Raw genomic sequence first — 14,702 nt, forward strand, 5'->3', positions numbered from 1 at the left:
TGTCTCCATCTCGATCTCTTTCTTCTTCTCTGTCTCTCTTTCTCCGGCCCGCTCTCTGCAGCTGTTCAGTATTCATCTATTACTGTAGTGTTGATAATTCCCTTCTCTGCCCGCAGCCATACAGTCATCTATCAGATTAATAATCCTTCTCTCCTTCTCGCCCCCCCTCCCCTCCCCTCCACCACCCCCCCACCCCCCCATCTCCTTTCTTAGTGTGCCAAGTGAGGATGCTCAGCGTGTCAAATGAGTTTGCGTGTCAAAGTCCCATCATTACAGCCATCATCATTAATAACCGAGTCCAGATTGCTGGATGCCCTTATTTAAGGTTAGCCGGGTCTAAATAACCTGCAGGGGCGAGCCGAGCCTCTCCAGGCTAGTGGAGCTTGACTTGACCGGCCATCTATTACTGTTAATGTAGACTGCACCATTCGCTACAGATCCCCGATGATGATGAAATAAGCATTTTGGTCGTACCTCTGAAATCTTAAAAAAGAAAAAAAGTGGAAGTGTTTGCCCGACGCAGTGGTTTTCAGACCTGCTTTGATAAGCCTGGCTTTAATTAAAGGTGGTGAGCGTAGCATGTTCAGACATCAATACATCATCATCGTATTTATTGTTATACCTTGGCATAATTAGTGTTAACAAATGAGAAAGCGTGGCGGTGATGTCCGGGGGCTTCTATCGCAGGCTCGCGGTGTTATTAATGGTTCTCGGATTTAAGACCAAATGTCCCAGAAACCCTGCTGCTCTCTGACGCCAAGGGAATCTTCAAGAATCCGTCTCTTCATTTCGTCTGTGCAACTTTATTCCTTCCTTTTATTCATAAACAATACATTTCCAGCGTCAGTAGTTCAATTGAGTTCATCAGGCCTTGAGTTTGTTCATTAGTATTATGCTTTCTTCTTTTCAGACGAGTAGCTTTTTGAAATTCTTATAAAATTTCAATTGTTCTTCCGTCTTCATCGAGACAGACGATCTACGTCAATGGTGTGTTTTAAAAAGCTGCTTGCCTGAAAAGAAGAAGCCAAAATATTCAATATATTTCCAATACAACTGATCGGTATCTTTGATTGGTTGCTGAGTGTGCACTTCAACAGGTCATAAAGTCATAAACTAAAATGATTGATAATAATTAGCATTAGAGTCACAAGACAGTGTATTTATTTTTTTCAGATTTCCTTCGTGATGTGTCGCTCATCTTTTGTAATTATTTCAGCTATTTTTCTTTTTTGAATTTTTCCACTTGAAATAGAAATAGAGTCCCATTTTGTTTGTCTAGTTGTTGTCATGGTGGCGCAGTGGAGGCTGGAGTTAGTGAGACTATTCCCTGTATGACTCTCAACTTCTTCCGTTGACAGTTTGCATGTTCGGCCTGTTGCTGTGTGGGTGTTCTCGGGACACTCACACAACGTTTGAGCTTCATTGTTGAGATGTTACTACTTTTTCATGAAATCAAAATAATCGTTTTCGAAAGTGTGTTATCGTTAAATCATATTTATGACTCTCATTATGCAAATTCTTCAGTTTAGTATTGATTCCATATAGTTTATGCATCTCTTCACCTCTGCAAGTCTCAAAAAAGTACTTTTTATATAATAATAAGCACGCAATGGGAGTTCTGGAATAATAATTGACTTCCTGCCTCCATCTATGCATCCTGACCTCCTCCCATACATTAAATAGTAGATTATTTCCCTGGAGCCCCCATACACAGCCTCTCGGGGAGGGATGTGGATGTTAGAGGGTGTAAAACTGACAAAAGTCTAAGATATTTCAGTTACTTGTACCTTGTGGAATACTTTTCTTCATGCCATTCTATAAAGAGTTGTGCAATCCTGCTGAAACTTGCAATACACCAGTGGTTCTTAAAGCCTTATTTCAAGAAGATCGCATTCAAGGAAGACTTTGCGAACATTACAGCGAAGACAAATGGAGGCAAACGCACAGTCTCACCTTCACACACAAGCAGGAGCCTTCATAAAAGTCCAGTTTCCTCATTCTTCCCTCGATTGTAGAAAGTGTTTTATTCTTTTCTTTAGCATTTGAAAATCTTTACAAATTCACAACTGCTTTGTCCCGATCTGTGATCCCTGACAACCTAAGTAGATTATGAGCCCGTATAATCCCATCACGCTGCTTTATGTAAAAGCTATTTTTTTCTGAAGTTATTGGGGTAATTACATTTTTATTTTAAAGCATATGCAGAACAAATCATAGTTTTTTTTCAGAAGACCAAATAGCATATCAATCTGTGACTATATTTATTTATTTATTTATAGCACCAATTAATAGCATAACGATATTTCGGATATACATTATTTTTATGCACATGCGGGGAGCAGAGGGTCTCAGGGTGCATGTTTTTTGGACTGTGGGGGAATATGGGGGGTGTCTTCTTCTTCTTCTTCTTCTTCTTTTTCTTCTTCTTCTTATTATCATACCATTTAGAAATGTATTATTAACTAATTAAATTTACTTAATATTTTATTATATTACAACATCAGGTAATTGTATAAAAAAAATAATTCAAGTCATTATTATTATCATTATTATTTTCAGAAATTGTATGTATGTATGTATGTATGTATGTATGTATGTATGTATGTATGTATGTATGTATGTGGCTGTTAATTAATTAATCTTTTTCATTTGTTAATTTCTGACATTTGGCATTTCACATATAATTATAGGTCTAGTTCAACAATATCAATAAATTATTCACAGTGTATGTGTGTGCAAAGTAATGTAACTGTAAAGTAGCTCTACTTGGAAATTAATCCCAGAATAGTTACCTCCTCAAGTTATAATTTAGCTCAAACAGTATTTATCCAACAGTATTTATTTATTTAGAATGGTGTGTTTCAGAGTACAGATGCCTTGGAGGGACAGAAAGAGGAGGCAGAATCGTCTGCATACAGTTTACATTGTAAAGCGTTAATATCAACTCTTCACTCACTAATTTATCAATTCAACTCGAAAAAGAAAAATGCAGTTTCCTGGTTTATCTGTTATGGTCAATCCCATGTTTTCAAACTCAAATTCTTCTTAAAATTGTGTGTTTGCTCACTAAATGCTTCCCTGCCGATACAGAAACGTGTGGCAGTCCTAGTTTACATGTTTTTCTATTTCCACACATCCACCATGAGCCACTAATGACAGAAATCAGCTTCACTAGGATTTGATTTCTGACTAAATGTCTGCTCAGGGATTATTTAGGATTTGATATGAGCAGTTGCACAGACGTTTTGACAATCCCTCCCCATGATAAGCTACAGTATATACTGGAGCTGTATTATCTGCTCTGTTCATTGTCTGCTGTTGAACACAAAAAAATGCAGTGTGTGTTCTGTCTTTAATATCTGCTTCCTCTCTCTCTTTTCTTCTTCACAGTGACTCCCGGGTTCCTCTGACTTCACACAAAAAAGGGGCCTCGTTCAAATCCCCAGACGACACGAGAAAATAGGGGAATAACATAACATCTGTTTATGTGCACATTTCTATGTTGAAAAAAAACAAAAGGGGAAAGCAGAGAGTCGGAGAGCGGGCCGGAAAGCGTCTCAGAGGATGCAAACTTAGACAAACCGCCACGGGAGGACGGAGGGGAAAGTGCACCTGTTCTGCGAAGCCACCAGCGTGGAGTCAGCTCACCTGGACCTCCGGATTAAAGAGCAGGGTCATGTCCCAGTTGCCATGCGCATCGCCACGCTGACCTGCCTCCCCGGCCCTTCCCCCTTCCTCTTTCTATTGGCCCAGCTGCTGCTGCGGCTCCTCCTCGCCGGGCCCGAGCTGGTGGGAGCTGCGTCGACCTGCCCCTCCCTCTGCACCTGCTCCAACCAGGCCAGTCGAGTCATCTGCACCAGGCAGAACCTGGAGGAGGTGCCCGAGAGCATATCAGTCAACACGCGATACCTCAACCTGCAGGAGAACTCCATACAGGTGAGGAGGCAGGAGGCGCGTCACGTCCCATCAAGTCACACCGTTTATGTTAAAATGTTATCATGATAACAACAGTGAAAATAAGACCATAGCAGTCATTTTTATTATTACTCCAACTAATATTTATCTTTCTACATAAAAGCTTTCTGGTAAAACTAATTTATGAATGTCAATACCACTGCTAATGCTAATAGCATTAAACAAACAAAGGACATTGTGACTCATATTCATCATCATTCTGTTCACAAATTGGTACTACTTATCAATAAAATTATACTTTGCAATAAAACCATTTTTTTAGTATCAAAACAAAATAAAAGATTTATACAAAAAAAGAACTATGATCACAAATAGAACCACATTTATAATGTGAATTACCTAAAAGATAATAATTTTCTTTACAATGGGACTTTCTCTGAGTCATATCATATTGCATTTTGAATTTAACCATTGTTAGAAGATCTTATTGATTTCTTTTGACAGCTGCTTGTTTTTCCATTAGATTCTAATTGACTGAAGGTTAGAGGTCACGTCACAGCACGACTCGCACTGAGGAAACACAGATTCATCATTTTCAACATCTGGTTTCTTTTCAGCACATGCAGCCCATTGACACGTCTTAATAAAGCTATTGATTTTTTTTTTTTATTCTATTTGAAGCTTGTTAATAATAGAAGAGACATCTTCTATCACACATTGAGGAGTTTTCTCTTCAGAGTATGTATAACAATCAATACACACACACACACACACACACACACACACACACACACACACACACACACACACACACACACACACACACACACACACACACACACACACACACACACACACACACACACACACACACACACACACACACACACACACACACTTGTAATTCCTACACATTAAGCACTTAAGGGCAAAGCCTCCATTTATGTTTTGAAGGCCTCCATTTGTGGTTTTATTCACTAATAAGAGTTCCCCGATGTTCTCAGTGTAAATAGATTCGGCATTTGGCACAATTACTTATTTTCCACTCAGAATATCACACCATATAATCAAAAACGTAAGCTGCCCCTATATTAATCTCTCCTCAATTGGAATGCAATTTTCCTGGTTGAATATGTAATTATAGTAGCTTGTTTGTTTAAATGTTTGATTTTTAGACGCAAAGAAAATGTATTTGGCCTTAGGAGGCGACTTCTAAAAAAATCTAGATCGACTAGAGATTTACACAGATTTTTAAAAAAGTGCATGAAAAACAGTTTGTGCAAATTACTGGAAGGAGTTTGTGTAATTAATCTATTTTGCATCTTTTTGTCTCAAAAGATGGTGGAAATGGGTTCAGGTGTTTCCCTGCAAACTTTTATTCACTATTATAAGATACTTTCTGATTTGTGCCTCAAACTTTGAATTTGTGAAAAAGTCATCTTCCATCTTTCTTGCTGAAAAAAAAATCCGGCTTCATTTTTTCAGGAACTTTCCGAAATGGTTGACAACTTCCTGTACCAACACGCTGGTGGCGGTGTCACATTTCACTTTGTGCTCGTGGGCGCTCACTGCTCCATCCAAACGCTGAAAGGATTTGGTTTCCAGCAGATTGTTGTGGCGCAAACAGAGCCTAACGCACACAAAACCCTCACTCTTGTGTGTGTGAGCGTTATCACTCATGGTGGTATTCATAGTTGATCGCCTGTAATGTAATCTAGTTTCATGAATGTGCAATTTAGCAGGACCTCGGTAAAATCAGGCCCAGAGTTTTTGCTCGGTCCTCACTTTGAAGCAATCCGTTGGGAAAACTTGTCCCCACTTAGAAGCATGTACTAACACACTCACACACACACAAAAGGTACAATACCTATGCGTCTTTAACACTAGTTCATGCATCTTTGATGCCCATCATTCGAGGTAATAGTTTCTATCGTGGATATCAGGATTAACTTGTTGATTGAGGGTTTCTTTTAAATAAAACGGATTTGTGGGAAGAGACGGGAATGTCAGCGGCGATAATGGTTGGAATAGGCACTTAAGCCCCGACTGAACTGAGGGAATATTTCATGAATTGAAAGCAAGGCGTATTTCCATGATACTCCGCTGCCTTTTGTATGCATTACCAATTTATCTACAGTCCCTAGACAGCATTTGTGGCTTTACAGCTGCAGAGGAAGATCCTCTAACCACAGACCGTCGATACAGCGCTCAGGAGTGGGTTGATTTCACTCCTGTCCAGCAGTGTTTCATGTAATTGGATCTGTCTTCATGTTGAGGGCATTTCTTTGTTCCAATGTGGTTTTTAAAATAACTTCTTTGCTTTTTTTTTCCTTCTCGCCACTCGTCTCAAATAAAAAGCCACGGCCGTCCCAAACATTGTTAAAAGTGTTCAGTGCAGCTCTCATAATGTCAAACGGCTCCGCATGCTGGACGGAGCGATTTCGAAAGTCCCCGGAGAAAACATCTTATTAAACATTACGTGACGCTAACGGAGCAGAAGTGGGACACCACGCCGCTTGATTCAGAGGCCGTTAACGCGGGAGGTAAAAATAAAGAAATAATAAGGGTATTTGTTGTGTTTTTAGACTCCAAATTTGGATTGGGTTTGTTGTATCCTGCAGCCGCGCTTGAAATGATTAAAAATCTAAAAATGTTTTAACACCTGAAGGCATCCTAGATTCTCTGGCTTATTTTTTCCTCCACTGAGTACCCTGAGAGTAAAGCCTTGACAGCTCCCACCCTTTCTTAACACCCCCCCCCCCCCCCCACACCCCCCCACACCCCCTCCCATCCTCTTTGCCTATCAACTCCCCCCTTCCCTCGCTCCCTCCCTGCTCCTGCTCCACATACAGAAGAGGCGATGGCCTGACTCCAGGAGTCTCTGTGTGTCTCACTGAGGGCTTTGGCCACACATATCTCAAACAGTCAGATTTAAGGGGCTTTTAGTCGTGTTCACGAGCTGTGCGTCTTTGACTTCTCGCCAAATGAGCTCCAGTTGGACCAGACCGACTCTAGTGTGTGCTGTCCAGGGCCTGTGGCACCCGAGTCCTCCTGCAGCTAAACAGCCTCCAAACTGAGTGTTTACATAGTTTGTCTTTTTTTCATTAATGTAGTCGTTCAGGTTAATGGTTTTGTCCTCTATGATGATTCGTGGTGACGCTTCATGTGCACAGTCCAACACTGGTAATCAGCTTATTGGCAAGTTTCACTGAGAAGCCAATGTGGAAAACGCTGAAGACATTCAAGTAAGGTCAGGGATGAGTGAATGTGGGTTTACAGTAGGTTTCTCATAGTATGTTGCGAAATTCAAGTGAGTTGATAATAGAGTGAACAATGCACATTTTTAAAAAACTTTTTCCAAGTAAACCCATTGTATTTGAATAGTTGGGGAGTCAAACATACGACATGTACCACTAAAATGGTAGATGGATTTCGCTTATATAGTGCTTTTCCACCAGTTGAGCAGTCCCCAAAGTGCTTTACACTGTTAATCACATTCAGCCATTCACACCTGTGGGGTGGCTGCCTTGCAAGGTGCATGGAAGCAGTTTGGGGTTCTCAAAGACATGTGGACAGGGAATCGAACCAGCAACCTTCCAATAGAAGGACGACCCCACCCTACCAATTGAGTCACTAGTCTACATAATTGAAATAACAAAAGCATACATAAGCAGAAACCACAATGAATTTTCAGACTGCTGTTTTCAAGCACAACTTGCACTTGGGTATAAGTCGCGTCAAAAAACTTTTATGTGTAGATGTAACTGCACAGCTAATAAGAAGAATCCATACTCGCTGATCTATAATACATCTATTAATTTTTTCATACAATCTATCAAATATGGTAGCGACGGAGGTTTTTCTGTGGCACAGTAGCATTATTCTGTTGTAACACAGTGACACCTAGTGGTCCAACATGTTATGTAAGTTGTTTCTCAATATGTTCCATGAGGCGATAACTTAAAAATATGCCACCTATAATCTGGAATATACAAAAACTGGCATTAGCATCAAAGCTGTAGAATGAAGGTTGAAGACAAGTTGAATGCTGAGAGAATTTTTTGTTTATTCGTAGTACATTTTATTTTGAACATTTTCAGAATGTATATTTTCACCCTGAAACTAAAGGAAATCTTCAAATCTGTTTGCCTTTAAAGATTACTGTGTTATTTTAATATCGTTTTGATATCAAATATGTTTTCTATGTGGCTTCTGAACAAAAATCAAAAGCAAAATAGGGATATAGCGTGACAAAAATAGGCATTTTTTTTAAATCCATCAATCAATTATCCAACGCTGATGTCACAGATGTGACCAATGGCAATATTTCTGTTTCCCGTGTTCCAGGCCTTCACCTATTGTTAGCTGGAATGGACTCCAGTGCGCCACAATTCTGCGTTGGCACAGAAAACAGATGGATAAATAAAATCAACTCCATATCCAACCTTGCACCTATATATCACAACCCCCTAAATATAAGTTGAACCCCCACAATTGGCACCAGTGATTGGTTGTGGATTACATTCTACGAAGTTTATAATTGTCACTGGGGATTTCAGGCTCCTGATTGTGTTGGTGAAAGTAATCTCAGGGTAAGCTCCTAAACATTAAAACTGCACTCCATGGCAAGTTAGAGTTATTCTGCCAGGCTTTACACCATCAACACTATTTACAACCCCCCGTGACCTCACTGTAAACTCCCATCCATCACTCAGGAAGTCAGGGTGACCCCTGGCCGACTTGTGCTGATGTCTGTAGTGACGGGGAGACAGCAGGAACAGTCGACGTGGCAGCTTTTATCATCACAAGCGGCAGTATTAATTATTTATCCTTATATGGGTGGTTTATTTAAACATTAATTCATGCCCTCAGTGACAATGTTTTTTTTCCTCACATGGTTTAATAATGTCGCACAAATCATATCAATTTGAAAACTAAAATGTCACAATTAGAGCCGCACATCTGTTAAAGGTTCAATGTCATTCACTATTCTATAATGAATCAAAGTAAATAGAACTGGTAGCTTCAGGAAATCTCTGTGATCCTATTCCTGATTAAGTAATAATGTTTGACAGTGGAATATTTTTTTTTATAGCGGTTTAGATTTGCTAGTAAGACAGAAACAGACATAGGTGTTTTGGAAAATTTGGATTTCACATAATAGCATTTTCCCACCCATTTTCAATAACCATTTATCCAACCTAAGGTCACAGGAAGCTGAAACCAATCCCTTGACAATGGGCACAAGGTGGACAGGTGACACAAGGAGATCCACAACAACCGACATCCACATATAAAGAGAACTTATAGTCCCCAATGGCCCAAAGGCCTTTCCTTGGATTGTGGGAGGAACCAACCCACCTATTTAAGAGACACCTCCACATAGAAAGCATTGTGAGACAAGAATGCTTAACCACTTCACCATGCTGGCCCTCATCACAATAGTTTCTCACACACGTTCATCTATTCATCTTCAATACAGCCTTATTCTACTTGGGTAAAAAGGAAACTGGATTAAATCGCTTCTGGCATTGGCAAAAGGCAGGGTACATCCTGGACACCAAACAAAATCAAGACAAACATTCATGCTGATTTATAGTAACTAGTTAAAATTAAATATGTTTTTTTGTACTGTGGAAGGAAACTGAAGTACTCTGAGAAAAGCTGTGTATATCAGGAGAGCCCATGCAATCTCTAAGAGTACAGTCATTAGGAGTGCTAATCATGACAATAAATCCTGCTAAACAAAACCAATATTAATATTTTTGCTGCTCATAATGTCTACTCTTACACGTCAAGCACATTGATTATCTTACAATCCTGATAGTAATTGTGTCCCTTTGTCCTTTCAGGTTATCAAGTCAGACACTTTCAAGCACTTGAGGCATCTTGAAATCCTCCAACTCTCCAAGAATCAGATACGTCAGATCGAAGTTGGAGCATTCAATGGCCTCCCCAACCTCAACACACTGGAGCTGTTCGACAACCGCCTCACACTGGTGCCATCTCATGCCTTCGAGTACCTCAGCAAACTGCGGGAGCTGTGGCTGCGCAACAACCCTATTGAGACTCTGCCAGGCTATGCCTTCCACCGCGTGCCGTCGCTACGTCGTCTGGACCTGGGGGAGCTCAAGAAGTTGGATTTCATCTCGGACGCAGCCTTCGTGGGCCTCATCAATCTACGATACCTGAACCTGGGCATGTGTGGACTGAAAGACATTCCCAAACTGACTGCCCTTGTTCGTTTGGAGGAGTTGGAGCTGTCAGGAAACCGGCTGGAGATCATCCGTCCCGGTTCCTTTCAAGGCTTGGTGTCTCTTCGCAAGCTGTGGCTCATGCACTCGCAGGTGTCAGTCATCGAACGCAATGCTTTTGATGACCTGAAAAACCTGGAAGAGCTCAACCTGTCCCATAATTCTCTGCACTCCTTGCCCCATGATCTCTTCACTCCCCTTCATCAGCTGGAAAGAGTACACCTTAACCACAACCCCTGGGTCTGTAACTGTGATGTCCTTTGGCTTAGCTGGTGGTTGAAGGAGACGGTGCCAAGCAACACCACTTGCTGCGCCCGCTGCCATGCCCCCCCATTCTTAAAAGGAAAGTACATTGGGGAGCTGGACCAGAGTCACTTCACCTGCTATGCGCCTGTCATTGTGGAGCCACCTACAGATCTCAATGTCACCGAGGGCATGGCTGCTGAGCTGAAGTGTCGCACAAGCACGTCCACAACATCTGTGAACTGGATCACGCCGAATGGCACTTTAATGACCCACGGCTCTTACCGGGTGAGGATATCGGTTCTTCATGATGGCACGCTCAACTTCACAAATGTCACCCTGAGAGACACGGGGCAGTACACCTGTATGGTCACCAACGCTGCTGGAAACACCACCGCAACTGCTGTGCTCAATGTTACCGCTGCTGATGCCAGTGTCAACTACACCTACTTCACAACTGTTACTGTTGAAACAGTGGAAACTGGAGGAGGTAACGATTATGCATTGGTTTCCATCAATGAGACCTTCATCCGTGTTCATCCTGGTCCCACCCCTTCAGACCTGTGGCCAGACGGTGTTTCAACCACCGACTCCTCTCTGGGTAATGACTGGTCCTCCTCCTCTCCTCGGGCCACTCGACCCACCTTCACTGTGCCCATCACTGAGCCGGGCTACTCGGGCCTGGATGATGTGATGAAGACCACCAAGATCATCATTGGCTGCTTCGTAGCCATTACCTTTATGGCAGCGGTGATGCTGGTGGTATTCTATAAGCTGAGGAAACAGCACCAGCTGCACAAACACCATGGCCCTGCCCGCGCCATCGAGATCATCAATGTGGAAGATGAATTGGGTGCTGGAGCCAGTGGTCGGGGCAGCGGCATCTCAGGAGGTGCTACCGTGACCCAGAGTGGGAGCAGTGGAATAGGAGGAGGCCAGACCCTCAGGCTGCACCACCCAGAGATAGTCAACCTGCCCAACCTGGCACGATCGGATCACCTCAACCACTACTACAAAACCCATCACTTCAACAACAACATGATGGGTCTGGGCATGGGCACAGGCTCTGGTATGGGCCTGAACAACAACAACAACCCCTCGCCATGCTCTCAATCACAGAACATATCATGTTCCCAGGTTCAAACATCCACCATGGGAGGAATCCCGGCAGGTGGCACCCTGTCCTCCACTATGCCCCTGCCCCAGTTGGGCCTCCACAGTTCTCTGAAAGGCCTAATGGGTAAAGGCCAGAATGAGCCACTACTTTTTAAGAGTGGCTCCAAAGAAAACGTGCAAGAGACTCAAATCTGAGACAAAGTGAGGGCAGAAAGAAATATGAGGTAATGAGAAAGAGATACAGGATATAAACCGATACAGAAAGTACCTGTGAAGCCAAGTATAAGAGACTGATTGTAGCCTACAGTCCTTGTGGACAGATTTCAGAAAAAGATGAAATTTCACACAGTTGCTGCTTTAGGTTGTCAGCCTGTTGACAGAGAGAAGCAGATCGAAGGAGACAGTACGCTATCTGATCAGCACCAGTCAGTCCAACACCATCTGCACATGTTCCCTCAAATTAAATCAGACAGTAAAGTATGCAAATTTAACCACAGATATCAAAATCATTTAATAACATGTGCAACGTCTTTGCCAAAGTCCATCACAAACCTGACTACAACCAGCCTCTCTAGGATTTATACAGATTGCTTCGTATATTTCCAGACACATTCAAGTGTATATATTTGGAAGGAGACTCACTATTGGCCATTGAACATGTTGTCAGATTAGTGTTTGGCAGAGATGCTGAGAAACAAACAATGATTTGGGCGAGCGGTACTGTCCCAGGTTTCTAGGAAGCACTGAAACACAGAAAAGGCTAAATTAGAGCAGCGCAGTGATACTGTCCAGAACTCGCGTGTCAGACTGGCACTTTGCAGGGAGAGAGGGAGAAAGGGAGGACAACAATTGTTATATTTTTCAGAGTGTTTTCACTCTTTTTCTCACTTTTTTTTCCCCCCCCTTTCACACTATTACTGGATGCTGTCGTCTTTGAAGGAGGAACAGAGCGGGTCATCATGGGAGAAGAAAAAAATCCTGTGGCTTATAAACGGACAACGAGAGATATAAAAAGGACCGAACGTACATATTATATATACCGTAAATATATTTTCATTCAGAGAAATAAATTATAAAGAATCTTTATCGAGCTTCTGACTGAAAACAATGTCTGAAGAATATATAAAAAAAATACACAAGGCTGTTTAAGTGGACCTCCTTTACAACTTTTCTCAACTTGGAACAAAATGGCCACTCCAACTGTGCAGCGTGAGGACGCCTGTGGGAGAAAAGGAGCGAATATCTGGCTAAGGGTCAATGTATTTTGGTCTCCAATTTTTTTTGTAGCCACGACAAGAGATATCTCTCTCTTGTCTCTCACACACACGTACATACAAGGTCATCGAAGATCCTAAAATATGAAACACAACCGCAGCTTTTCTTCATTTTGGAAAACCGTGCCGCAACAGTGTTAATAATAATGATCATATTGGTAATAATGATGACAACCTTTAGCTTTATTTGCCATTTAAATGATTAGCACATGCAGATATTTCACTGTACCTATTTACCAAAAATGTTGCACATGCTAATTTTTAGCATGCTCGGTAAAAGCTCATTTGGATTTGCGCCAACATTTAAATTTGAATCACAACACTGAAACGTCGTTATTGTTATCATTATTATCACATTTATGAATATTATTATTTCTACCTGTGCCTACGAATACCTGGGAAATACTTTTTTCTTTTTTTTTTCATTTGTATATGACACTGAAGTTGTTTGTGACTGATTGGACCGATTGCCGCTAACAACTATACACACTTTGGCGGGAAATCGCCGGGTTTTCTCAGCCCGGCTCCCAACCCCCACACCACCCCACCCCACCCCCCACCGCGCGGACTCCTCCGCTCTGATGTCCGAAGCAGTTCAGGAACCCGTTATCTAAAGACTGGACATGAACCTTTTGACGAAGACTGCACTTTTGCAGAGGATTATTTCACAACTGTATCTCAGTGTTATCGTGTGTGAGTGGATTTCATGGCAGCAGGGAGCTAAATGGACGACAGGCATTGCCGAGCATTTTTAAAGGTAAGCCATGCTTGTCGGGTGCGGACGAAGGTGGCAGACAGTTCAGTATACAGTGATGGGTGAATTTTTTTCTAAAGAAAAAGGACAATTAAATGAAAAAAAAATAGAACCTTATAGATCTCTTTTGAAAAAAAAAAAGTATTATGATAAGTGTTTTTCATTTTGGGTTTTTATCTAGTTTGATTTTTTTCTTCTGTTTTTTTAAAATCAAGTGTTATCTTTATTGTACTATTGTTATTGTTATTATAATTAGCTAATTACACTGGTTATAATTATGAGCGATGTTCTGTTAGCAGAAGTCACTTTGAAAATTAAAAAAAACCTGGCACATAAAATGGCAGTTGTGAAATTTGCTGGCTATTTTTTTTTTCCCTCTATGATTATGATCAGGGTGCGATTTGCTAAAAAGGGGATGGAGGGATAATCATCCCCCCTTCTGGTCTACATATCCATCCGCTCAAACACATCTACTCATCACGTCAGTGATAAAGATTACTATAGCATCAAACTGGAAAAAGCAAATAAAATAGATGTATCTAAAAATCGACTTAAAGCTCTGTTGCTAGTTGTTACTCATGCCATTAACTTTAGGGCCTGTTTACATGGCAACAATTTCAAATGAAGACAGCGAAACTTTCGCTGCGTTTTAACGATGCTTGGCGCACCGAATGCAACTTTATTCAGAATGGCTCCCAAGGTGATTTGTAAAATATTTGCATTGTTTATGCATTTATCTTGTTTTAAATCTCTAAAGGTGTAAATCGAATCAGCTTTTGGCGTAATTATGGTGAGACACATTTTCTCTTCCAACACACTTTTATTTGCTTTTTAAATATGAGACGAGTTCTGTGTTGTTCCTCTTCTTAGCTCATGCAAACCTTTATGAATCACACTTTTCCCCCAAAGCTTTGACTTTGTGACAGATAATATCCCATATTTATTAGATTTTTTTACACATTTATTTATTTATTAAAACCGTTTAGTTTTTTTTGGCCAACTATACAAACACATTCATGTCCATGGTGTCATCTTGTGGTGGCTCAAAACTCCATCCAATCACTCGATGAAGAGCAAAACAATATCATTATCAGTTCTAAAGCACCATAAAAGCACATCCAATCTGTTTGTTTGAGCTTAAAATCT

The 14,702-nt window shown here is 41.2% G+C and overlaps 1 protein-coding gene across 1 annotated transcript; it reads left to right on the forward strand.

Moving 5' to 3' along the window:
* The first annotated feature begins 3,675 nt into the window (after window positions 1–3,675).
* Window positions 3,676–13,884, forward strand: lrrc4ba (leucine rich repeat containing 4Ba). The gene is made up of 2 exons (XM_080487691.1): window positions 3,676–3,936; window positions 9,768–13,884. Exons 1-2 carry the CDS (start codon window positions 3,691–3,693, stop codon window positions 11,721–11,723), a joined length of 2,202 nt encoding a protein of 733 aa, XP_080343817.1. The 5' UTR covers window positions 3,676–3,690; the 3' UTR covers window positions 11,724–13,884.
* Window positions 13,885–14,702: the final 818 nt, after the last annotated feature.

The sequence above is a fragment of the Lipophrys pholis genome (genome assembly GCF_963383615.2).
Source record: "Lipophrys pholis genome assembly, chromosome: 19".
NCBI classification, from domain to species: Eukaryota; Metazoa; Chordata; class Actinopteri; order Blenniiformes; family Blenniidae; genus Lipophrys; species Lipophrys pholis.

Coding starts and splice junctions, on each gene's coding strand:
- lrrc4ba (XM_080487691.1), top strand. CDS start 3,691: ATGCGCATCGCCACGCTGACCTGCCTCCCCGGCCCTTCCCCCTTCCTC. Junction 3,937..9,767: donor TGCAGGAGAACTCCATACAG/GTGAGGAGGCAG, acceptor TTGTCCTTTCAG/GTTATCAAGTCAGACACTTT.